Source organism: Jatropha curcas, chromosome 9, assembly GCF_041381405.1.
Source record: "Jatropha curcas cultivar XTBG-Jc1 chromosome 9, XTBG_Jcur_1.0, whole genome shotgun sequence".
In the NCBI taxonomy this organism is placed as follows: Eukaryota; Viridiplantae; Streptophyta; class Magnoliopsida; order Malpighiales; family Euphorbiaceae; genus Jatropha; species Jatropha curcas.
The window spans coordinates 2,967,662-2,993,256 of NC_143159.1; the positions used below are offsets into that span (position 1 = coordinate 2,967,662).

At 32.5% G+C, this 25,595-nt stretch overlaps 3 protein-coding genes across 3 annotated transcripts; all 3 read right to left on the reverse strand.

Annotated features, from left to right (window-relative positions):
• Nucleotides 1–213: 213 nt before the first annotated feature.
• On the reverse strand, nt 214–1,508 carry LOC149493446 (uncharacterized). The gene has a single exon (XM_089726143.1). The coding sequence runs from the start codon at nt 1,248–1,250 to the stop codon at nt 453–455; it is 798 nt and encodes a 265-aa protein (XP_089582269.1). The 5' UTR covers nt 1,251–1,508; the 3' UTR covers nt 214–452.
• A 4,821-nt stretch (nt 1,509–6,329) lies between these two features.
• RID3 (Transducin/WD40 repeat-like superfamily protein) lies at nt 6,330–11,062 on the reverse strand. The gene is made up of 8 exons (XM_089726486.1): nt 10,709–11,062; nt 10,515–10,628; nt 10,271–10,404; nt 9,999–10,146; nt 8,827–9,026; nt 7,681–7,808; nt 6,913–7,160; nt 6,330–6,726 (listed from the first exon to the last, which is right to left on the reverse strand). The coding sequence occupies exons 1-8, from the start codon at nt 10,916–10,918 to the stop codon at nt 6,550–6,552; spliced, it is 1,359 nt and encodes a 452-aa protein (XP_089582612.1). The 5' UTR covers nt 10,919–11,062; the 3' UTR covers nt 6,330–6,549.
• Nucleotides 11,063–13,634: 2,572 nt separating this feature from the next.
• Nucleotides 13,635–15,645, reverse strand: LOC149493448 (heat stress transcription factor B-4-like). The gene is made up of 2 exons (XM_089726468.1): nt 15,042–15,645; nt 13,635–14,910 (listed from the first exon to the last, which is right to left on the reverse strand). Exons 1-2 carry the CDS (start codon nt 15,288–15,290, stop codon nt 14,074–14,076), a joined length of 1,086 nt encoding a protein of 361 aa, XP_089582594.1. The 5' UTR covers nt 15,291–15,645; the 3' UTR covers nt 13,635–14,073.
• Between the last annotated feature and the right edge of the window lie 9,950 nt (nt 15,646–25,595).

Genomic DNA, 25,595 nt, shown 5'->3' on the forward strand with positions numbered 1-25,595 from the left:
GCAATTTGTATCAATAATAATACTTTAGTATCGTCAGATTCTTCGATTTCAGTTGTTACAATTACGCTATTGTTTATTTCCATGAAATCATCAAAGACAATACAGGCCGCTGTCTTTCCTTCCAACCAATTTTTTTAGCTCATATACGACGTCACATGAAGACTTCTCAGATGATAATAATAGCATCAATATAAAAAGAAGAAGAAGAAGAAGAAGATGCAATAATTGATCATAAAATATTCTCCTACAAGCTTTGAACAGTTGGCCTTCCCTGTTCTGAGATTGTAATTGTTATTGCAGAAATTAACCGAACCCTAATTAAAGCATAAAGCTTTTTACAGCTCAACGGCAGCTAAATTAAAAATTAACATTTATAGGACTATTCACTAGAGAATAATATTAAAATATTAATCTTGATTAATCACTTACTCTATAATATTATTAGAGCTTAATTAAGCATCTCCATATTGTTGAACATTTTGTTGATAAGGTTTTGCCAATGGGAAGTAACTTCCACTGGACATTGCCACTGGAAATCCTATCCCGGCTGAAGATGGTCTGTTTGCTTGAGCTCTCTCCAACGACTGCACCTGAGTTTTCAAGAACTTGACGTAGTGAATTGCTTCATCTAACATGGAAGCAGTATCCATTTTAGTACCTCCAGGGACCAGTCTTTGAAGAATTCTTATCCGCTCGCTTATCCTTTCCCTTCTATGTCGCGCAGCTACACTTTGAGGATCTTTCGATATCTTCACGTTTCTACGCTTTGGCGGTTTTACAGATTCTGGGTCTATATGAATTGGTTGCATGGCTGCAATTCGAAATATCATCTCTCTCATTGCCGCCATTGAATTCTTCTTCTGGGATTGTGTAGAATAAGAAGAATTCGCTGCCGGAAATTCTCCAACACCTCTCGATCTGGCCGTAGGCAGTGGATTTGATAGGAAATGAGGTTGGGATGATTCTTCATGAATCGTAGTGGAGTTGTTATTACTAGCAAATGGCATATTAGACGGTAGAGTTACAAAAGGAGGCGAATTTGAATTTGCAATTTGTGGGTTATCGATAAAATGTGGAATAGCATTAACACTGTTAATACAGTTAGTGTTAGTAGTTGCACCAGGAAACTCAACAGGGGAAGCTAAATCAGTAACATCGTTATATGGAGTGTAGAACTCTGGAAGCTTATCCATCATCATCATCATCTCCATCTGGTCTTCTGTTGCACACTTTAACTGGTCAATTTCCATGGCTTAATTATTCACTCTCTGTCCTTTTAAGAAAGAGAAAGAGAGAGAGAGAGCGAAAGAGTGTTGTCTGAGGAAAAGAAAGGCAAGAGATTGAGTATTTAAAGGGTGAGAGAAAGAACTGAAAAACTGGAAGACAGAGGGATGGGGAAGATAAAGGAAAAGAGTGAGTAGACTAAGAGTTTTATCAGAATTTGCAGAGAAGGGGTAAGGGTATGGATTGGAGAGAAGAAGTTCAAGTGAAAAAGTGTGATATCGGGAACAGACTATCAAACCAGCAGTGTGAAAAACTATATATATATATATGGACAACAAGTGGCTAAATATTAATATTATAATGTAAATAGTATAAATGCTTTTTGCACTTTTGCCTTTGCAAAGTTGGTGAGCTTTTGTTTTTTGTTTCCTTATCGCTAGCTAAGAAGCCATGTTTTTTTCCTCTTTTTGAGTTTTACCATTTCTGTGAAACAATATCTGCTCCGAAGCTTTGGTATAAAATGTTAAAAATTTCTATTATCATCAATGTCCTAACTCTTTATTGCTCTGGGGAGCCACCATTTCTCTCACTTTATAAAATAAATAAAGAAAACTTCCGTTTGCTTATCTTTTGAATTTTTTGATGTTTCAAGTTACAGAAATATATATTTATAATCACCACACCACTACGATTTATTATTTTTATACATTCATTTTTAAAATATTAACTTTTTTATAATTTTAAATATTTTTTGGTGTTATAAATGAAAAGTTTTAATGTTACAACAAAATTATTGTAAAAAAAAAAAAAATTCGAAAAATTATCCATTTCACTCTTTAAAATTTTACCTTTCTAATTATCATACATTTGCTACCTAAAAAGACATCATAATGCGTGTTGCTGTCTCATTTTGATCTGTATAATATAATTGTAGTAGGTCCATGATATATATTGCCTACACACGTTAGCATTTGGTAACATGTGCATTATTATTAAATTTATTTTAAAATTTTAATGTTAAGTATATATCTTGGAATACTTGGGATCAAGTATTAACATTTTGTGTATATTTTCTAATTCCGTGTAATTTGATTAATTGTTTCACGTTTTGTTTTGTTTTGTACGAGATGCAGATAATGAAAAAATCTTCGGTTCGAATCATCTTTGCTATAAAAAATTATTATATATGATATATAATTATTTTCGATACATTCTACCTCTTTTTAAATAAAGAAAAATATGTATATCGTTTTCTTTCAAAATTTCTCCACATTCTAGATACCAATAACGGAAAGTTAAAATACAGAACGGAGATTTGAGATGAAATGGTCCTACCATATGAAGGGTTCAGATCTACCAACTGTTTCCAGAGAAGGGACTATCATAAGCGGTTTTGATGGTGGATGAATGATTATTATACCCAACTATCATACATTACGCTTACAGTTACTGTTTCTCTGAAATTCACTTTATTAATTTTCAAAAAACCCTAAAACCCCACACTCACATGAAATGTGTCAGAAATCTCGCCAGACCGCCTTAAATGAGAGAGACTTTCTTAATCGACGGTGAGAATCCGGTGCCGTTGGATGAATTGGAGAGCCACACGTGGCAATAGTCTATGGTTCTTCGCGATTATTCAACATATCTTGATGAGGTGCATCTACAGCGTAAATTAACCTCCGCCTCTCGTTGAAACGGAACGCTTTTCGAGATGGATCAGGTTCTGCTGCGACCTGCTTATGTGCTGGAAATTGCCTAACAAACTTTAACAGCTAGGTCAATTCCCCTCACAAGAGAAACGTTATTTTGCCGGTGCTTTAGCCTCCATGCTGTTCTAAATATATACTCCCATATAGTATAAGTTATTTAAATTTATTGTAACTTAATTCTTTTAAATTATAATAAATTATTACTAATTTGATTAAATTAAAATTTTAGAAATAATTATCGCATTTAATATAAGAATAAAATAAAAAAATTAATTAATTATTCCTAGATATTTATGAAAAAAAATTTTATTATAAAACAACTTATATTTGTAGACAAAGAGAATATGAAATTCAGAGAAAGAAATTAAAATTTAAAAAATATAAGAATAATTTTCTCAAACAATAAGGTAGTTGTGCTCCTATACAAAGCATGGAGAATATAAAAAATAGTCACTAACTAGGTAATAATTCGCTTAAAAGAAATACTAGGCACAATCTGTAATAATTACATATATCAATGCCCACTTTCATAAATTGAAAACCCTTTGGTTCTTTTTTTTTTTTTTTTTTTTGGAAATATAGTAATGTATCATTTTTCATATTGAAGTAAATTAGGATGATTCATTCTTTGCATTTTTATATACATAGCATAGCATGTGTTATGCACCATTAGTGGAATGCCTATACATAATACATACCATGTGAAACGGACCATCGGTGGCCTAACTATCTATTGAAGCTAATGCACTGTAATATGCGATGAACTTAGATGGTTTCTTTCTCATGCATCATACATAATCAACCCATCTCATACATCCTCTCCTCTCATTTCTCTTTCTCATAATCAACAGCCATTAACAACAACAATTAAATCTTAATTCCAAACTAATTAAAAAAAGGCATAAGTTTAACTCTTTATTCAATTAAAGAAAAATAATCATCGATGATGCCAGAAATTAGAAACTTAAAAAGGCCTCACTATTATTGGTTTTATAATAATAATAATAATAATAATAATAATATTAATATTAATAACAATTTTGAGAAATTTTGAGTATTAAATTTGAATCCTGCTAATATAAAAAAAAAAAAAAACTTAGATCCGTAGCAGTGGGCCTACTTAAATGGAGCCCACAAAGTTAGCACATAATGATATGATGTAGACGTTGATAAGGAGACACCTATGGTCTACGGAGAGGGATACGGTTAGGGCTATTGAAAACGACAAGGTTTATTTTTGGTAAGAGATAACACTGTTTAATTCATTTTGGCTTCCAGTAATTTGCCAAACTGGAGCATTGATGTGATGTAATAAAATATATTTATTTATATTTTATATTAAATTGTTTTACTCTTCTAGATTATAAGAGCTAGCGAAGAAGAAGGATGAGCAATGCTATAGCTAGGCTGGGGTTTGTCCCGTCCATGCACGTAAAACATGTAAATGCATGAAAATATCATGTTAGTTACTGACTTGCTTTAATACTATTAATCAACATTGTTAATCTATTATTAAATAGGGTTTTGTAAGGGTTAGGTTAAACACATTGATTTCACAAAATTCTATCGACGTTATGGCCTTTTTTAATAGAGCAATAAGTGCCATATGATGAAAAACCTTCATTTTAAAATCACCTCTCTTTGCACGCACATGCCAACCTTAATTAAACAATTAATATACTGCCAGGTTCAATAATCAATAATTAAAGATTTGTAAATGCATGTAATCTGATAAAATACTAAGTTGTTTTGGATTTCTCAATGAGTATCTCTGCTCTCTTGATATCGAAACTATATTTTTTTGGAGTTTGTGATTATCTTTTTTTCGCAAGTGTTTTTTTGTTATGAATTAAGCTTTCGATTTTTTAAGATTGCTGATTGAATTAAACTTGAGTGATTCTTTATGAATAAATAAATTGGTAAGTGGGGGGACAATTTGCTTTTGCATAAGAGGATAGAGAAAGAGTGAAAGAAAAAGAAAGAAAGAAAGAAAGAAGGAAAGATGTGTTTGTTGGGTTCAATTTGTTGCTTTCTTTTCTGCAACACCAATACAAAACACAAGAAAACTCTCTTCCCTCTAACCCTGATTTCAAAGCACTGTCAAAATTGATGACGAGAAGTACCCTATTCTCTCTCTGTCTGTGACTGCATTTTAAAATAATAAAAGAAGAAGTGAGCTTTTCTTCTTTTTTTTTTTTTTTTTTTTTCTTTTTTTAATCAAGAAGACATGAATAAAGAGACATGTTCTCTCTGCAAGAGGAGGTTCGATTGGATAAAAAAAGAATCCAGAGAGGAGAGATTTTGATGTTGGGTTGGTGTTTTTACTTTGCATTATCACCAGTTTGCACCACCTTATCTTCTCTTCCCCACATCCCCATTTTTTATTCATAATCTTGTAATATAATAATAATAAACCAAACATACTTTAATCATTCTTGTTACTCCCACTTTCGTCATCCTCGCCTTCCCCTCCCTCATCGGGAACAACATGCAGAAGAAAAGAAAAGGAACGTTTTTAATATTTTATTATCCACTCACTCAAAAAATAATTTTAAAAAATAATAATGGTCCCACTTTATTTATTTCCTTCTCTGTCTTTCTACATGATTTTCAACACACTCTCTAACTTTGGGTCGTTTTCCTGTTGCCCAATTGCTCATATCAGACATTTGCTATCTATCTTGTGAAGAGAGTTGGGTAATGGCTAGGGCACCCATCAAAGCAAAGTGTACAGAAAGAAAGAAAGAAAAAATTTTGGTGGTTGTGTGTGTGTGCAGGCTTTTCTAGTGCTCGTGCTAGTTAAATATAGAAAGTAAATTGAAATAAAAGTTGGTGCTTGCGTCATCAAATAGAGAGGTGATTTCAGAAATTAGGCTTTTGTAAATATTGGGCTGCGTGTGTATCTCTCGTAATCAGATGTGGCTCAAGGCCCATAGATGGTTTCACTTTACGCAATCTTCACAAATTTGGGTCACGGCACAAGCACCAAATTATGATAACATCATCTCTCTGTGTTTTATTCTTCCTCTGCTCTATACTCTTGTCCCTGTCTTTTATAGAGAACTTGATGCTTTCTATCAAACCCAAATGTGCCATGCCTATCAGCTTACAGAATATGCAATTAAAAGTCTAATACCCTTTATTCTCTCTGCCATGATATCCAAGGCATTTTTTCGATTTTAAGGCACAATTCCAAAATCCTAAAATTTTAGAACCTTGTCATGCAGCACAATTCCACTAGAGTTTGTAGAGTATATTTATCCTAGTAAATGAAATTCTTTGCACCTCGAAGTATAGACTATAGTTATCAACCATTCAAAGCATGCACTATTTCCAGAGAGGAAAGTATTATTTGTGCACAGCAAATGACAAAAAGCAAAACAAGTGAAACCATTTAACGTGGGAAGTCAAAATATGACCCTATATCTTGAAGGTGTATCCCCAAAACTTTCCGAATTTCAATGGAACAGAAATGAAAATTTCCAATAACTTGCGTCATTGAGAAGAAATAAAGAAAAGAAACAAAATAAAACAATGGCGCTCAATTCTCTTAGATAATGATACATATACATCCAAAATCTTTCAAGCTGCTCACCGAGAGAACTTGTAGCGCTCAGTTTATGTTTTGATTGGTTTTTCCTGCATTGTCTCCTTCCAGTATTTCATTTACACACAATTCGTGTAAATTGTCGTACATTTTCTTCCATTTCTGAAGCATTTGGACACACTGTATGTTGTCCCGCTTTAGTCTTTCCACCTCCATTTCAGCTGCAGCAGCAGAACCTTGTTGCTGCAAACAAGGGAAAAAGAAATGTCAGGGAAGCAAAGGGTTCAAGAAGGGCAGGGATGATAATACTCTGTTTAAAATTGCATAGGTAGTTGTGCAAACTGAAATACTTGTCATGGAAATATTAGTAGAAAAAAAAGGAATATCTACATCAATAAAGGAAACTAAAACACATATGGAGCACTTAACCTGAAGCTCTTTGATTTGATTATGAATCACTTCAGAGCTGAGGTATGAAGCATCCAGAGAATTACTGCAGGTATCCTGAAGCCTAATGATTGCATTGAACCCTATGTTTTTGACTGTTGAATTCATATATTTATCCAGTGGTGGTGGTAACAACGATCCACGCCTTCTCGAGGAAGCTTGCATGTTTGATGATGCTTGAGGATTGAGATAAAGTGGTCGCCTAACAATTTGAATGTTGTTCACAGGACCTGGAATCCACATTACATCATATGATAATAAAACTGAGAAAGCATCAAGTGGGCATGTAATCACACGCACACAAAATAATAGCCCGATCGGCCTATGACTGATGTGGGCATGTTGATCTACTTCCTATGGCAAAATGTGGAAATGAAAATTTATATATTACTTTCTAGTTTTTACTAGCATGAAAATATAACGCATTGGTTTAAAATCAAGGATCACCATATTAATGTTAAACTTGCATAATTAATCTATAAATGATAACAGCTAAAAACTCCAGTTGGCAAGTAGCTTGTAAAGACTGTTTGGATGGGAGGAAAATACAAGGAAAAATTTCCTTCAGTCAGTTATATTCTTTCCTCAACATTTTCCAAGTTCCACAATCGGAGGGTTATTGTTAAAAAATAGGGGAAAGCTGATTCATGGGTGATATACTGCAGGATGAGGATAAAAAGTTAAAATCAGGAATCAGTGAAAAATAATATGCAAATAAAGAAACAGGAACTCAGGTCTTTTGGACAAAACCTTTTCCATGTTTAAAGGTGCGAACCATGTTATGGTTTCTGGGGTCCCAAACGCGAATCATGCCATCCTCTGATCCAGCTAGCAATAAATTTCCACTCGTACTATATGTTAAGCAAGTAACAGGCTTACTGTTCAAAGTAAACTGCCATATGTAAGTAAAAATAAATGACATTATGATACAAATCATGCATGAATTTTCACACTATATATATGTATATAATCTATTTTACCAGCAACCAAAATTTTAAAATATGATATGCCACAAAGCTTGGTAATTTGAAAATTCAATCATATGCATAGTCAAGACAAAAGTTAGAAACTCAAGTCATAGAAATATTTCACGATGAGATTCACTTGAAAATCACAGGAAATGAAACTATAAACAAGAGAACTTTCACTTTTGGACCAATTATAATAAAATCACAACCCAGACTGTCAATAAGAAAGGTGCTTGGACGTTTCTTGGACACATTCACATTATCTAGCTCTAGCACTTGGCTGCCAGATCCATAACAATTCAACAGGAAGTCTTTAAGATGATTGTGAGAGAAAAGCCAGAGTCACAGAAAAACAATTACAGAATTCAATCTATCAGGGGAAGCTGTGGGATTCTATGTTTATACCAATTTCTTCCTCTTTTTTTAAATCCATCGAGTAATACCAAATTAATTTACTCTTTTGCTTCCTTTGCCTCAGTAGCTGCATATGCTAGCCAATGCATATTAAGTTATCCTGAGGTACAACTATTCTTTGTCCATGATCAAGATGAGCAAGAGGTATTTAGCCAATGAAACAAAAACTCATAGACCCACGGGAATTACAAAAGGATAAAATAAAAACAGTGTGTGGAATTTTAGCAATATTACGGAAAAAAATGTTATAAAAGATCAAAACTTAACACTTTGCTTCTTTGGAAGTAAGCCCTTGCAACAAGAACATGAATGAAGTAAAGAGCAATTAAACCTTCATTAAAGAAAGATATTAATGATCAACATTACTTCTGCATAACAGGAAATCCAAAATGAATACACCAAAAATTTCCATCAAAAGTACCACTTGTGTAGTTAAGAATGATACTGAGCAACTAACACTTTTAACAGTGGAAACAGCATACTGGTATGAGCAAATATAAAACAAATCACGAACCTGTGACTAGATAATGAACCAACAATATGCAACCAATGACTTTTGCTGGAGGAACTATCAGCATTAAGTGCAGCAATATATATCTTGCCATCTCTACTGCCAGCATAGAAGACATGTTCACCAGGGTCTAGGACAATTGCATCAATTATTGAGGGAAATACAACAGTTCTCAATAATATCCCTTTAGATAAGCTCCAAACCTAAGACAAGGAATATCAGAAAAAATTTAATACAAATTTGAAGGAACAGAGAATATTAATAAGCATACTATGACCAATGCATTAAATTGTAGGAATGTGTATTTGCAATGAAGACGTTAATTCAACATAAGGTATCATATAAAGAGTATAGGAATAAAGTTTAAGGTTAAAACATATAACTGAGTCCCTAAATTATGTGCAAACTAACACTTGAGTCCATCTCTGTTTGAGAAATAATTATGACTTTCCTAACTTATGCTTCCGCCTCACTATTGGATCCTTCTATCCAAAAAGTGAGCTCTCTACCGTTAGTTAGACACACTTTTTGGATGGAAGGACCCATTAGTGCGATAAACATAAGTTAAGAATATTGTAGTTATTTCTCAAATATGAAAGGACTTAAGTGTTAATTTGGAAATAATTTTAAGAACCGAATATTTTACCCAAAATTTAATAATAGTTTTCTAAGACAGTGAAGGGAAACCACAACAAAGCAAATATTTTCACAAGATATTTTTCCATACACTATGTGGTAGACGACAAAAAATTGCCTATTAATTGTGAAATTTAAAGAACTTAAAATCTAACTACAACTCAATCCTAATCTCAGAGTGGCTTGGTTTTCTCATTTGACAAAATCAAGAAACATTTCTCCAGGTATAAAAAAGCATAGAAATCTTAATATCATTTTCAAGGTTGCCGTGTTTATCTCTCTTATATTTGCGCATCTATTTTCTTTCAAATGCATAATTTTGACAAGCCTTTTTGCTTAAACTCATGATAATATATCATGATTCTGAGTCTTAATTATTACACAATTTTCCCTGCTTTGGAATCAAAAATATCTCACGATAATACACTTCTCCTCGTGTAAATAAATGAATGACCAGCCAAACCACAAATTCAAAACAATAAACTTACACGAAGTACATATATAGAAGGCAATCATTTTAAATAAAGAGGATCTCAAACCTTACAGGTTCGATCCTCAGAAGCTGAAACTACAATCGCATTGCCTCCTCCATAACCCGTTACTAAATCAGTTACACTCAAAGTGTGCTCTGAAAAACTGTAATCGTAGAGATGGCTTGCCTGCTGTGTTTGATAATCATCAAATATCCTGATCCATCAAAGAATTTCAATTAAAAAACAAAAATCGTGAAAATTGACCAGTATCACAGTCAAAAAGGAGAAAAAGGAGGGTGGGGCTGTGAAGGAAAAAAATAAAGAAGTAAGGTAAATACATGAGAAGAGACCAAACTCTAACAGATCCATCCTCTGAACCAGACACGAGAAAAGAATCATCCTCAGTAAACACCAAGCACGTAACAGCTCTATAATGAGCACGCCATTTTTTAAGCAATCTACCAGTTGCCACCTAAAGCCCAACAAATAAAATACGCAATATCATTACAAGCTCAACAACTATATCAACTGAGTCAGACCAATCAAAACTTTTCATTTTCAAGGAGAAAGTTAAACAGTTACCTCCCAAAGGTAAATATTCCCAGATAAACCTCCGCCAACAATATAAGAGCCTTCGCTGTTAGCAGCAAGAGGCCTTATCGGCTCCTCCGGAAAGCTCTTGACCTCCACTTGAGGCTACAAATTAAAAAAAAAAAAAAAAAAAATTACAATTTGACAGAGTAATTACATCGAACAGTTTATGTGGACTGACGTACCTTAGACCAGGACCAGTAGAGGATGGAGCCAGAAGAAGCATGAGAATCGCGGAGCTGGGAAGAAGCGAGAAAGCGGTGGCCTACGCATGTAAGGCCGTGAGGGGTAGAGGCGCAAGATTTATAGCGGAGGTGCTCGGCGCCTGTTTGCAGGTCCCAGCAACCAATGCCGCCGTCGATTGAAGAGGATGCAATTACTGCTTCTTCTTCCATTGTGCTGATGGAGAAACTTCCACTGGTGCTTTTAGGCTGAAGTTCAATTGTTTTTCTCGTCAGTGGACGTACAAAACACAGGCAGCAAGTGGTTTTGTTAGGGTTTTAGAATTAGGCGATGACTGATGGCAAAGCTGCAACGTACAAAACGACATCATTCGGTAAAAGAGAAGTTAAAAAACGAGGTCGTTTGGTTGGGCGAAGGCTACATACGAAGCCGTTTATGTTGACTAACGAGTAAGTGTTACAGTTGACACGCGAGTATGACTAGGGCCTAGGTAGTTTTTGTTTTTCTGGTTAGAGCCCAAATCATTTGTCAATTTAGGCCCATTGTGGCCCGAAAGTACCAGTGGCTAAAAATGCTTGTTCCGTGTTCATGGGCAAATAGTTTTGGTGTATTCTTATGATTAATTTTATTAAAAACAAATTATTTACCATGACATTAAAATTTTTTAAAATGTAGAAAAAAAAAGATTTTAACAAAATATTTTTTGTTAAAATATTGTTTAGGAATAGTGTAAGTTAAAATTAATGGAAGAAAATGTATCATGGAAGGCAGAGTAAAAGTACAGATATCTCATCTCATCTATTACCACATGACTACACAAAAGAAGACAAGACATGAGTCATTGGGTCTTAATTATATCTTTTGGATGGATTATGTCAAATAATAAACAATTATGATTATTTTTGTCTTAAGGAAGGTACTTTTTCACTTCTACTACTACATGAAAAATCTATGGGGGACACAAATTTTTGTCCACATATTTCCTGAGCTCCACTCCACCACCCTCCTCTAGCTACTTCCCTACATCCAAACCATGTGCAACCCAAATTCATTTGCTATGCTCTTTGCAAGCAAACAAGGATAATTGAACAATTTAGATCTAATCATGTGGTTTAACTACCTAATTAATTAAACTATTCACCAAATCTACGTGTGTTCTGATTTTTTTGACGGTTTGTTTAGAACTGTATATGCATGGGCTGCCTGTAATTAACAAACAAAGTGGTCTAATTAAATTAATTAATAGAGGATTATAGGTAGGGTAGGGTAAGGGTATGGCCTCGTGAGAAAGTCTGAGGCCAAAAGCAGAAAACAAATTGGAGATTCTTAATGTATTTAAATTTGTTGCAGCCTTACACTTTGGTATAATGTGACTTTATTATTATATATTTTATACATTATTGTTAATTAAATGTAGGTTGTCAATAAAGTTGTATACATAAAGAAGCATGAAGAAATGTCAACAATTAAAGTTGCATTTCGATCAAAAGACTAAACAAAGTCTTTTCATGGTCCAATACGGCTGTTAAGCAACGCGAAACCACATTCCATTCTCTCTTAAAGCATCTTTACCGGATGATCCGTATCCACTTTCGAAATGCATACTTTTCATTACCCCTCTTCTTCTTCTTCTTCTTCTTCTTCTTCTTCTTCTTCTTCTTCTTCTTCTTCTCCTGATTCTATTCTATATTTATATAAACATGGACTTAGCTAGACGTATCTTATCCTATCCTTCTACACTGCACGTGAATTTCCAAAGTCACGTGTGATGCGTCCAAAAAGACAAAGGGTGTGAAGAGAAGCATCCGAGTGATGTCAAACTAGGGCTAGGGTTTTGTTTTTCGTATGAGACGAAATCATTGCAGGACAAAGATTTTCCAACAATACCTTTTTTATTTTATTTTATTACTAGTATCTCTCTAGAGACTTAAAATGGACCTTTCTTTTCTACCTTTCAACTCTGTCTCCTCAGAATTCTCTGCGATGGATACTGGATTTTTTTGAAAAGAAAAATACATTTACATAATTTAAATTTTAAACATGCAAACTAACAAAAGCCAAGAAAAGTTTACAAAGAAAGAGTAGAAATGGTTAGTCAAACTTTTGAGTAAAACTTTGTTGGACAATAAGACAAGTAAAGACATAAAAGAGATGGGTTTTTTTTAGCAAATGTGGGTTTGCTGAAGTTACCAGTCCAGAGTCTCTATCTATTATGGGGCTTTATCTGGAAGAAAGAGAAGAAGAGCTGTGTACAAGGGGGGGAAAGAGAGAGGGATCCCAAGAGGGTTTTGAAGATGTTGATCAGATACTTAAAGTAGGAAAAGGCAAAGGTTTCTGGTCCTCAGAAGAAGTATAGAAGCCTTGATAGAAACATTTCAAACCACATTTTTAGTCAGTTTTTCTTATATTTCGCTTTCATCGAATAACCCACTTTTTTTGTTTTTTGTTTTTGTTCTGGTTCTGTCTTTGTTTTATTTTATTTTATTTTATTTTTTACTCATGTTTTGCCCTTGACTGACAGTTCATAGAAACGAGAAATAGAGATTGTAACCTTCACCAACCGAGAAATGATGACCTTCTTTTTTTCCTAAATGACAGTATGATCATTTCTTTTTTGACAATAATAGGGATAATCATAATCATGATGGAATTGCTAATAATAAGATTTTGAGAAACAAATTATAATCATAACTAATGTTGGTGTTAGCTGCCTTTTTTTTACTAGTATTTTTTTGGGGGGATTTTTACCCTTTTCCATTTTTATGAATTTGTTTCCAGTATTTTGAAGGCGCCATAGGTGTATATGATTCATTAATGAGGGTAATCAGAGAAAGCCCCAGAGAGATTGCCGATGAACCAGTCCTGAGAGCTTCACAGCTTTTTTCTTTTTCAAAACGACTAAAAAGGAAAGCATCAAGGTCAATACTCTTTCTGATTTAACATTCTCTCACTTCTTACATTAATGTAACTGAAACATACAGTCATCAAATTCAGAAAAGAGAAGGAGAGTAGGAAGAAGAAGAGATCTGAACAATTAATTGCACCAACCAAAACAAAGAAACATCTCCAGAGAAAAAGATGGAGTTGGTGATTTTTTTTTTTAAAATCTTGATTTGATCTTCACTCTAACCAAAACCCACCTGCATTCACAGCTGGGGCGAAACAAGAGAATACCCTCCTGGCGCTAAAATTATATATACAAAGTCATAAATAACCCACACGCACGCACGCACGCATATTTAATCGACACTATCATCTCAGACTCTAAAGAACAACATGGCAATCGAACAAGAAGAAAAATCTAATTCAAGATAGTAAAAGGCCAAAAAAAAAAACGTCAAATCTTTAAATGGATTCGAGGAATAAACTAACATGTTGATGGAGGCATGAGATTCAACCCTAAATCGTCCTTTTCCAAGACCAAACGAGCCTTATTAGCCTCCATAGTTCCCGTGTTAGAAGCATACTCAGGGTGCAATCTTTTCTTGGATTGTAAAGGCACACCAAACAACTTTGTCTTGCAACCATTGTTGGGTTCTTCAAGAATTGTCAAAGAGCTTTGTGAAGTGTTACTAGGAGAGTTTAAAACTTGAACTTGAGGAACTTGCTTAGTGTTAGAAGGTGGGTAATATCCAAGAAGCTGATTTAAAGGCTTTTGTACCAAAGAACCATTAGAAGCAAAAGGATTAGCAGTAGTAGATGTCGGGGCACAAAGAAGCAAAGAAGAAGGGTAAGAATTGCTAGGAGTTACAGGCTTGACGTGGTTTTGGACAAAATAAATAATATCATTATAAAGCTTTCTCATGTGTGCAAGCTCAGACATAAGCATATTGTTGCTTCTTCTTAGTCTTTCGTTATCTTCTGATAAGGCAGTAACGGAGCTGTTATATCCACTGCCATTAATAACTGCAGCATTAGCCACTCCCCCTCTAGGCGAAGAAAGAGGCGGCGAGTCGCACCAGTTATTGTTATTGTGTTGTTCGTCTGATTCAGATGGTGAAATACTAACTCGGCTTGAAAATGGAAAGAAACTAGGTCCATTAACACCAAGTTGAGAATGTGGATGGTGATGATGGTGGTGATTGATAGCTACTTGTGGCTGAGCTGTTTTTCTTCTATGGATTTCGCAGAGTAAATGCTTCTCTCCTTTCTTGAAAAACTCATTTGCAAATTCCCATCTGTCAGGCACAATCTTTCTAAAACCCTAGTTTCGTGAGCAAACAACCAAACAAAAAATCAAAATCAATAATATAACCGACACAGAAGAGAAATGAAACACAAAGAATTTAAAAAACATGTTGAATTAAAAGAAAGAAATAGAGCAGAGAAAAATACATAGGTGTTGAGTTGCCTGACAAAGCTGGAGAAATTATTATGCTTGAAATAGTTAGGAAGAAGATCTCTAGCAAACTCAGGAGGCCGCCAAACAACAAAGGTAGTATCATCTTCACCCCAAGAAACTATATGGTCGGTGGTGGGATCATCTACCAATTGGTAAGTTTTGGTAAGAAATGGAGCTGGGACCGATTTGTGGGAGTCTAATGACAGTAATATGCCTTCACAGTTGTCTAGCATAAGCGCCATTGAAGATCAAAAGCACCTGCTGTATTCTTCTGCAGAAAGAAAGAGAAAGTGAAACAGAAGCAGTGGGGGCTTTGGCCTTTGGCTTTAGGTGTGATGGGTAAGGAAGTATAATTAAGGACTAAGACTAACAAGTGTGAAAAATAAGGGTGTGGGTGGTGGCTAAAAATGTTGGAAGAGGAAGGGGGTGCGTGCTACTGTGTACCGTGCAGTTAATTTTTTACAATTTACAATTTTTTTTTTTTTTTTTTGAAATCTCAGTATGTTTTTTTTCGGGAGGTGAGGTTTAATTAAATAACTTTATAAAAATGACGATATAGTAATTGTATATTTTAGTTTCCCTCCTCGGTTATGTAGTGAGAGAGAATATGTGTCTGTCTGTCTAGGACTGTGAAATAAGGGCCTTTCAAGACAAACCCGTGAACTCTTTCTTTCTTTATCTCTCTCTCTCTTTCTTCCTGACATTGATCCCGCGCACACCCACTTAAAATCAGGCACAGGAAGGAGGATGGTGCAACCTGTCATTGAGAATTGACAATGTCACCCTTTCCTTCCCTTTTTTGCTTTTTCCTTTTCTTTCCCTTTATAGTCTACTGCTTTAGTAGATTAGTCAACTAACTCTGCTTTATACAGTACTACACACTATAGAAACTCCCTTTAATTTCCTTTTTTCTCCTTTAAACAGTACATTTCCTTAATTACACTTCCTTCTTATCCTGCACCCATGCGTAGACTGTTCAGTGTTTAGCTGAACCTGATATTACTACTGCATCTGCTTATTCTCATTAATCTTTAACACTTACGTACTTCAAAAGAGATACTAATATCAGTATATTTATGAATGAATAATAATATTATTACATCAAAATAGAAATATGATTTTAGTGTTATTGCAATGAAGGGCTAAAAATGGTAGTGTAGTGCATTGATGAGGAGTAAAATAAGAAAAGAAAAAAGAAATAGAAGGTGGGTTCACTTCACTTCACGTCAAACGAGTGTCCTGTTTTTTTTTTTTTAAAAAAAAAATTGTAGGTCTTCTTTTGTTGTTTAATAGTATAAAAAAACCAATAAAACACACTCTCCAATTAGGAATCCCCATCATTTTCTACTACTCTAGCAGATATAAGGTAAAGGATACATCGAACTACGTGATGGGATTTAAAGCCTGCTTCTTGGTGACGACATTTTTCTTCTTCTATTGCTTCCTCTTCTTCTTCTTCTTCTTCTCTTTATCTTCTTCTTCGTCTTCTTCTTCTTCTTCTTCTTCTTCTTCTTTCTCTACACTTTCTTTTCCTCTCCCGCTCATAATATTCCAAACTTCAATATCATATCATACAGGTAGCTAGACATGCTCTCTGGCCACTACATACCTTTACTGACTGCTACGTTACAGTTTCATATTAGTATATTTTAAAAACATAAACAATAATAATAATAATATTAGCCTTTAGCCTTTAGGCTTTGCTTTGAGCCTCCAACTTTGGCTGTTTCTCGATCGGCTCGGCTTTCTTGCTCTGCTGACGTGTCTCAGGTGATTGAATTATTGGACACAAAAGTTTCCATGAATAACTGGAAAATCTACAGCTTTTCTTCTTACTTTTCTTTCTTGAGATATGGCCCAAGAAAATATTTGTTTTTGTTTTGTGTATGTAGTACTACTATTGATTCCTTCCTCAAGAGATAAGTTTTTATTTAATTACGAACAAGAACAAGATTTATCCATAAATAGATATTTGAACAATTAAGATTTTGCATGAACTGTAGTAATAATCAGTTTAATGGCCACCGGCAAGGGATCCTACAAAAGTGAAAAAAGGATTCATTTTATGATAATGAGCAAGTGAAAGTAAGGGTTGGTAGGGAGAGTAAGAGGACCAAAGTTAAAGAATGTGAAAAATCATTACTAATTATTTCACATAGATACTCAACTGATTATTTTGATCATGGCTGTGATTCTCATTATTGGAAAAACAAAGTTAAACTGTCTTGGTTCCCCACTAATAATAATTTCTCTCTTTTACAAAAAAAAAAAACTATTAATTATATATATATTTCTATTTTAGTGGTTGTTTTTGAATCACATATTGATAACTACCCCTAAAAGTTCTCAAAATTCATTCCAATCCAATCCTTTCTTTATATATCTTTTTACTAAACAAGGTAACACTTTCCATGTTGAGGATATAACTGTTTTTATTTTCTTTTAAGGAAGAAGATAATTTGTTTTTTTGGGATGGAATCCTAGATGTGGTTCTTTCCACAACAAAACTTCCCAAATTTACTTAATCAATTCTTCAATTTTGTTGTTGAACATTATTAGAAGGGAAACTTAACAGATTAATTAATGATAATTTTTTGGGACAAATTACCCACCACCTACAGCAAACCTATGAAAACAAGCTTTTTATTGTAACGAGAATATTTCGAAAATAAAAAAATAAAACAGTAATAATATTTTTATGGATTGGATTCCGATTGTGTAGTGTTGGCAAGTTTTATCCTTTCGTGTATGAGCTATACGGTCGTTACAATTAAATCTTATTTTTAATCGGTTTGGTGTATGAGTTAGATACATACAAGAGATAAGACTTGTCTATACCAATCCCATACACCAAGCGAATTTAAAGAATTTTTAAATTTTTTTTTTTTTACTATTAGATCATTTTTCTCCCGTATATAAGTAGAAAATATCTTTATTTATTTCAAAATTTTATTCTTAATTAATTTGGTGTATGAAGTATTCTTTATATTAAGTGAAGGTAAATCTTTCTACATGCATGTTTGCAGTGGAATCTTATCCTGCATTACCTTGGCATAATGCCAAAAGAATGATTTATCTATATCTAATATACGAACTCATCCGTAAACTAATCTAATACAATAAAATTATTTGGTGGTATTGATGCATTTTTATTTGAAAAAAATAACAAAATTGTAGTAATAAATATGACAGTTAATTTTTCTAGGTGACATATATCTTAGCCATGAGTTTTATGTATTAATGATTCCATTTCCATACATGAGCTAGAGCCAAAATACTTTTCTAATGGAAAATATTAATAAAATATTTTTTACATATATTAATCTGTAAAATTCCAAAAAGATATAACTGTTAATAGAAAAAGAAGGTTGCATGTGACATTATTTTTATTTCTTTTGCCTTCACCATATATACATAGCCCAGGAACTTGAAATTGATAATTAAGAAACAATATTGTCGGCTTCGAGTCCCAATGTTCAATCATATAATTGGAAATACCCTTCTTGAACCCAGATCAAAACCTTCTAAAATCGAAAATTTTTTTATATATATAAAACATTTTCACTCTCATCTTCTTGTTTCTCAATTGATTCTTTAAGTTCAAAAAGCCCTTACGTACCCTTCCTTATGTTCTGTTTATTCTGCAAGATTTGCAGCGACTGACATGGACGCTGTCTTTGTATTTTTGATGGTTCTGTACGTATAACAATCTCGTGAATCTTGTTTTGTTTTCTTCTTTGATAATATATATGTATTTATTACTATCCTCTCTATTCTCTGGCCTCATTCATGTTACACGCATATTTATAGGAAGGACTATTTGATGGCCCAGATATAGCTTGCCTTGCTTAATTATCTTCAAACACACACATATATATATAAACCTTCTACTTTTTTTTTTTTTTTTTTTTTTTTTTTTTTTTTATAATTTACATATCATAAGTTCAAAATGCACCCACTTAGTCACTGTCATCATCACTGTATATATGGATGAGATTAATTATCGAACCCTGATTGCTTAAACTAATTGTTTGATTATCTATTTTGAACCACTTGATGGTGTGAGGGGAGGGTCGGTGGGTCCAAGCCCGACAATCATATATATAAAAGTGGACCCTACAACATTGATGGAATACGAGCAGTTTTATGAGTAAAGGGCAACAGAAGCGAGCACGAAATAGTTTTAATGAGCAACAAAGTAAAATTCATGATTCATGGAGCTTTCTTTCCTTGTTTGTAGCTTTGTACAGTAGGTAGAAGAAGGACAAAGATCATAGAAAAAAAAGAAAGAAAGAAGAAGGAGAGTGGGACCCAAAGAAAGAGTATGTGAATATGAAAATCTAGAAACCAAAGGTTTGATCTTTTTCTCACACAACAAGTTGTCAGCAACTTATATATATATAGACAGATACTACCGAGCCCACCACCTCCACTAGCTAGCCAAAACTCGCTTACTCGCTCACTCACTCGCTAACTAAGCCTGCCTCTACACGTTGAAGAGAAGAGCCAAGAAGATTCTATTCTAATTTCTTTAAAAAGCACTCTTCGTGGACCCCACTTGCAAACCCACCCTCTCTCTCACATGACCACCGCCGATGGCTGATGGCGATTCCCTTCTTGAGTTCTAAATAGTTAAATACTATATTCCTAGTTATGATTAAACAAATCATTTCTTAACAGTGATAATTATTACATAAATCTTAAATTAACGAAGATTTCTAGGAGAGACAGCTTAAAACACAGAGCGAATACGGATAAAAGTATTCATATATATATATATATATATATATATATATAAATATTAATTTGTTTTTCAAAAAAGTAATTATTAATTATAGAAGCTGAAGGAGAAGCAGAAGCAGAACCCTACTTTTGATTTATCAATTTTTAAAAGTGAAAAAGAATCAAAATCTGTATTCTATACGACAAGCTACAAGGTTCGGTTCTTTCTTCTGTCTCTTCTCGCACTCTCTTTTGTCTGTTTTTCTGACTCATCTTTCATATTTAAATCATTTTTGTTCCTATATATTATGCATATCAAAGTTTAAAATAAAGTACCGTTCATGCACAAAAGCATCTCAGCAGTACTACTCTTTTCTCAAATTAATGTACAGATTAAATTATCACGTTAGCAGTTAATTATTAATAACAATAACAAGATTAATATCTGAGAAACAAGAGCAGTATATATATTGTATTTATCTGAGAAACAATGTGTGTGTGTATGGGTCACGAGACAGAATAGATCCCACGAGGAAATGCCACATTTACTTGCTACTAATATTAATGGACCGGACAAGATACCCGTTTGTCTCTCTACCACTAATATAATGTAGCAAGCTCTTGTCCTTTGTGTTATGAGATTGTCTTGCCATGGACATCTTTGTCCTTATACCTATTTATAGAATTGCACCTTCAGGATATACACTGGTGTAATAGATAAATGGAGTATGGTGATGCTAATTAATAAGGTTGGAAAGAGTTTCGATTCAGTGAAAAACACTTAGGATAGAAGCAACTATGAATCTCCACGGTGAAATACATATCGAAAAAAATACTTTTATTATTATTATGATGACTTAACTTATATTATAATCCACGTAATTGAATTTATAAATCTGTAATTGCTTTTAGTACATGGATGTAATTATTATTATCGATACAGTGGATGTGGCATGCAAAGTGTTAATTTCTCATGTGTTTGATGTTTTGATTATACTGAAATAGTGCTAATTTCTAATTAAGTAATTATCACTTCTTCTTTTGATCTAATTAGTAATAACTAATTGTAGTGGTAATTATGAAAATTGTACGATGATCATCATAAATTTATTAACGATATATATTGATCGTGTGTATGAAAATTCCACATTGGAAAATGATGATTTTGCAATTATTCCTCTATCAGTTTCTATCTTCAATTTGTTTCACATAACAGAATTCATGTGGACCATATGAATTTTTATTATTTTATTTTAATCTGGTTCTATCTCTTTCCTTCATTAAAAAAAAAGGAAAAGAAAAAACTCTTATCTCTTGGTTTTTTTTTTTTTTTTTGAGTTTATAATTTCTTTTCACACCAAATACTCTCACCCTGCAGTGATATGTTTTTGCAGACCTCAAAACTCACTATGAACGGATATTGTGGATCAGAATTCAGAAAAGCTGACATTTCTATTCAGTGTACAATTTATTAAATTAGGTTTTTTTTATTATTTTTTGCATTAAACATGTGCTAATGCAATAATTAAATTTACGTACTTGGCTCACTCTTGTTTTATTTTCTCTCCAATTTGGACCAAATTAAGCATTTTAATGAATATTTTCGTTTCTCCCATACTTTTCTTTCCAGTTTTCAAACCAAAGAAAACTATTTTCTCTTTTTATTTTTCATAGTTATTTTTTATCCTCCTGTTTTACTTTCTTCCAAGCAAACCATTAAGAAGGTTCATTTATTTTTGCTTTATACTGCTTTTTGGCATCAAAAAAAAAAAAAAAAAAAAAAAACAAAAAAACAAAAAAAACAAATGACTTACTTGTTTAAAAAAAGGCAACATAAAATTTATAAAATAAAAAGGAGGGTAAAAATTAATTTTGAGGAGAGTTTTCAAAACCAAAAAAAAAAATTCAAAACACATTTTAAATATATATGACAACTATTTTAACATTAAAAAATATACTGTTAATTAATTATTAGAGTTAAAAATTAAGAAGTTTTTTTTTTGAAAGGAAAAATTAAGAATTTATATATGCATATTATATTTATGGGAGTGGTAGTTACGAACCTTGAAATGAGTTTAATATCGTAACAAAAGATGCAGAAGATTTGTAAAAAACCAAAAAAAGAAAAGAAAAGAAAACGAGATATTCGTAAAAAAAACAAAGAAAAAGAAAGAGAGAAGAGAAGGTGAGAGCTGAAATTCTTTTGCAAACAATTGGCCCATATTTGTGGTGCACCAAATTTCACAATTTCGAAGAAGTGACTTATTTTACATTACTACTGCTTACAAAGCCTTTTCAAGAGCGATTTCTATTCTCTCGAAGTTGTTGAAAAATATAACATAATTAAATAAAAAATAGAGAAAAATTAATTAAAATGTGATAAACAAAAGACATAATGACCCAAATGTGAAGTAAAGGAAGTTGTTTTAATTGAAAGGAATCTAATAATAAATTAATGAAAATACTTTAGACTAAGATGGATTTGATTTGCATGCAAAAGCTAAATTTTTGTCCCAAAAATTTAAAAAAAAAAAAAAAAAAAAAAAAGACGTTAAAAAGCAGCTTCCTTTGAAGACTAATCTCTTTAGCAAGCAAAGCGTAGGTCCAATTCCAAAAGGGTTTCTGTACATATAAACTAAAACTCTCTCTCTATATATAATTGTTTCTCTGAATAAAAAAGAAAAGCTCATTTTCACAAGCTTTAGGCTTACATTAAAAGAAGTGAACAACAAGAGAGCTATTTCCTTTCCTCTTCCTTTTATTCTCCTTTGTTAAAGACGTTGTTGATTGATTCTACTTCTTCTACGTGAAAAAGATGCTACATATATACATATAAATAATAAATATGATCGATTTTGTATATTCCATTTCTTCAGAATGTGCAAAGATCAGTGTTGATGTTGATATTATATGGGGCCGATGGATTCCACTAATGACATGCTTTTAGTCGGTGGTGTTGATGATGATCAAAGTCTGGGCTTGTCTAAAGATGGGGTCCAATTAATTTTAATTTTTGTTTAATTTAGTATTAGTACATAACTATGTTATGACCTAAACATCATTAACTAAAAAAGTATTGAGACCCCAAATGTCAAAAAAAGATACTTAACCAGTAATTGGTGGGTTTTGTTTATTTTGGGTTAGAACTCTCATGAGGGGAACACAATGCCTGTTTGATCACATGCACGTCACTTTCTTCTTCGTGTTTTCTTCCCTTCTTCTTCTTCTTCTTCTTCTTCTTCTTCTTCTTCTTCTTCTTCTGCTTTTTCTTCTTCTTCTTCTCTCTGCTTTTTATATTGTTGCTGATACGCGTTAATGGATAATATAATAATCCTTTTCTTTCAAAATCTCTAAAAAGAGTTGAATACCCTTTCACTTTCATATTCTCGTTGAAATTGAGAAACTTACTCAAATTAAATATACCCTGTTTTTTATTTTCTTTTTCTTTATTTATTTCCAACTATTTTTTTACGTATTTTGTTAAATATAAAGCTAATTTTATTTCAAGATTTAGTGTTTTTTTCATAGAATTCAAGTTGATCTCACCACTTCAACCGCTAATTATAGATAGATATTTTTAGCACTGTAATTAGATTATTTCATTTAAAATATTTGAGTTAAAAAATTATAATATTATTCAAAAAAAAAAAGAAGACAGAGAGTATATTAATTATAGCATTAAAAAATTTAAAATAATAAAAAGATATTTAAAAATATAAGAAATTTAATTCAAAATAATTTATATAAAAATGGTAAGAAAACATGCAGATATATTATTTTTGTTTAATGCACATAAAAAGTAAAAAAAGGGACCCAGGATTCAAGGCTGCTGCTAATTACTACAACTAGTAGTACTCCTCAATCCAAGGGATTCCTTTGTGATGATCAAAAGGCTGATTTTGGGACCCTCCATTATTCATCCTGCCCATCATTTCATGCATATATGTAAAGACCCACACCCACTTCTTATAGCCTACGTAGCAGGCGATTAAAGTGAAAATTCTTTCTTTAATTCTCTTTTACTATGATCATATGATGGCTACTTGGCCTTCAATAATAATAATAATAATTATTATTATTATTATTCTTCAATCTATAATTAATATTATTAGAATCTTTAGTTGCACCGAAATTCGATGTAAATTACCAAATAATTGATCGGATGGCGATGGACGCATCATGTTCTAGGGAAATGCAGCCATCTTCAAATCATTTGCAGTGTTGGGTTGATCCAGGCAGTCCAATTTTTATTTTTTATTTTTTATTTTTTTTAAAAAAAGGAAAAAATTCTCTTATATATATATATATATATATATATATATATATATATATATATATATATATCATCATGTAGATATTATTGCCACCTAATAATCCACTGAGAAAAGCCTTTTGGCTGGTCAATCATGTCAAGGAAAAAGCTTTTGAATAATCTGGTTCTACTGTTTCCATCACTCATCAACACAGGCGCACAAATATTTTTGATGGTCCTATATATCCATCCGCTCCCCAGTTTGTTTTTATTTCTTTTTACTGTTTAATTGCAATCAATTGCCATACGTATTAATTTTCAATTTCAAGACCGTTTGATGTTTATTAGAATTATAATTTATATGATACATGGGTTAGATTTGGTTGGTGTGTATTATAGGACCACTGTTGCCAAAAGTGAAACCAATAAGAAATTGGAATTTTCAAATTCACTTACGCTGATAATGCTGCTGCTAGATAAGAATTGATGCTGCTTTCTCTTCACTCCATGCGCAATGTGGGCACTTGCAAATTACCATATGAGACAATTTCAAGATATGTAGTTGAACTTTAGATCTTAGTATCCCGCGTTTTGGGTTTCTCCAGTTTAACGGTTAAAGAAAGATCGATTCCTTATTGTCAAATTACAAAACAACCATTTGCCTAATTATGTGTTGCATATAATAAATATGACATATTATATGTTATTCACGTTCCATCAAGAGTGGTATTTAAAGTCTTTCCAATAATAATAATGACTTCAAATTTTGATATTTTAATTAATTTACTTTCATTAATTCAACTGCAGTTAATTTTCACTTAACCCATTCTATTTTGTTTGGAACCATTTTTATGGTTTTGATAAGACAATTTGTGGAGTAACAAAAAAAAAAAAAAAAAAAAAAACTATATATGAAACCGTAATTAAAAATTAAAAATAAAGAAAAGGACTTACTTATTTTTAGTATATGCATTGACCTGTATACCAAATCAATAAAAATTGAATTTTTAGTTGTAATAGACGTATTTATAATGCATTCACCGGAAAAAGGATAAAATAATAATAATATTTCAAAAAATTTTTTACGAATTGATTTGACATAGAGCACCATCCATATACGAAATATAGGTAAGTCTTATTTTAAAAACAAATAGATTGGACCGCTCTTCTTGCTGATCAAAAAGATTAATTAACCCATTTTCAAAGAAAGGATGTAAATAAGACAACATCTGAATATATAAATGTAATGAGAATATATGTTGGGGACCCCTTGCAAGTTGCAACTAAGCAAGCAATAAGCTAATATATATATATATATATATATATATATATCCAAGGCAGGGAAATGTGGGCATAGCAAGATGCATGTTCAGTTCAAAAATAACTTTGACTGGTGCAAGGGAATATATGTTGAAGCCCTAAAAAGAAAATAAGTAAAAAACACGGATAAATATATTTTATGCAGCATATGTAACGGGGAAAAAAAAAAGAAAAGAAAAGAAAGCAAAGAAGCAAAAGAAAAAACAAAGTGGAGGTAAGCCAACAGAGATATCATACCCCATATACCCCACAA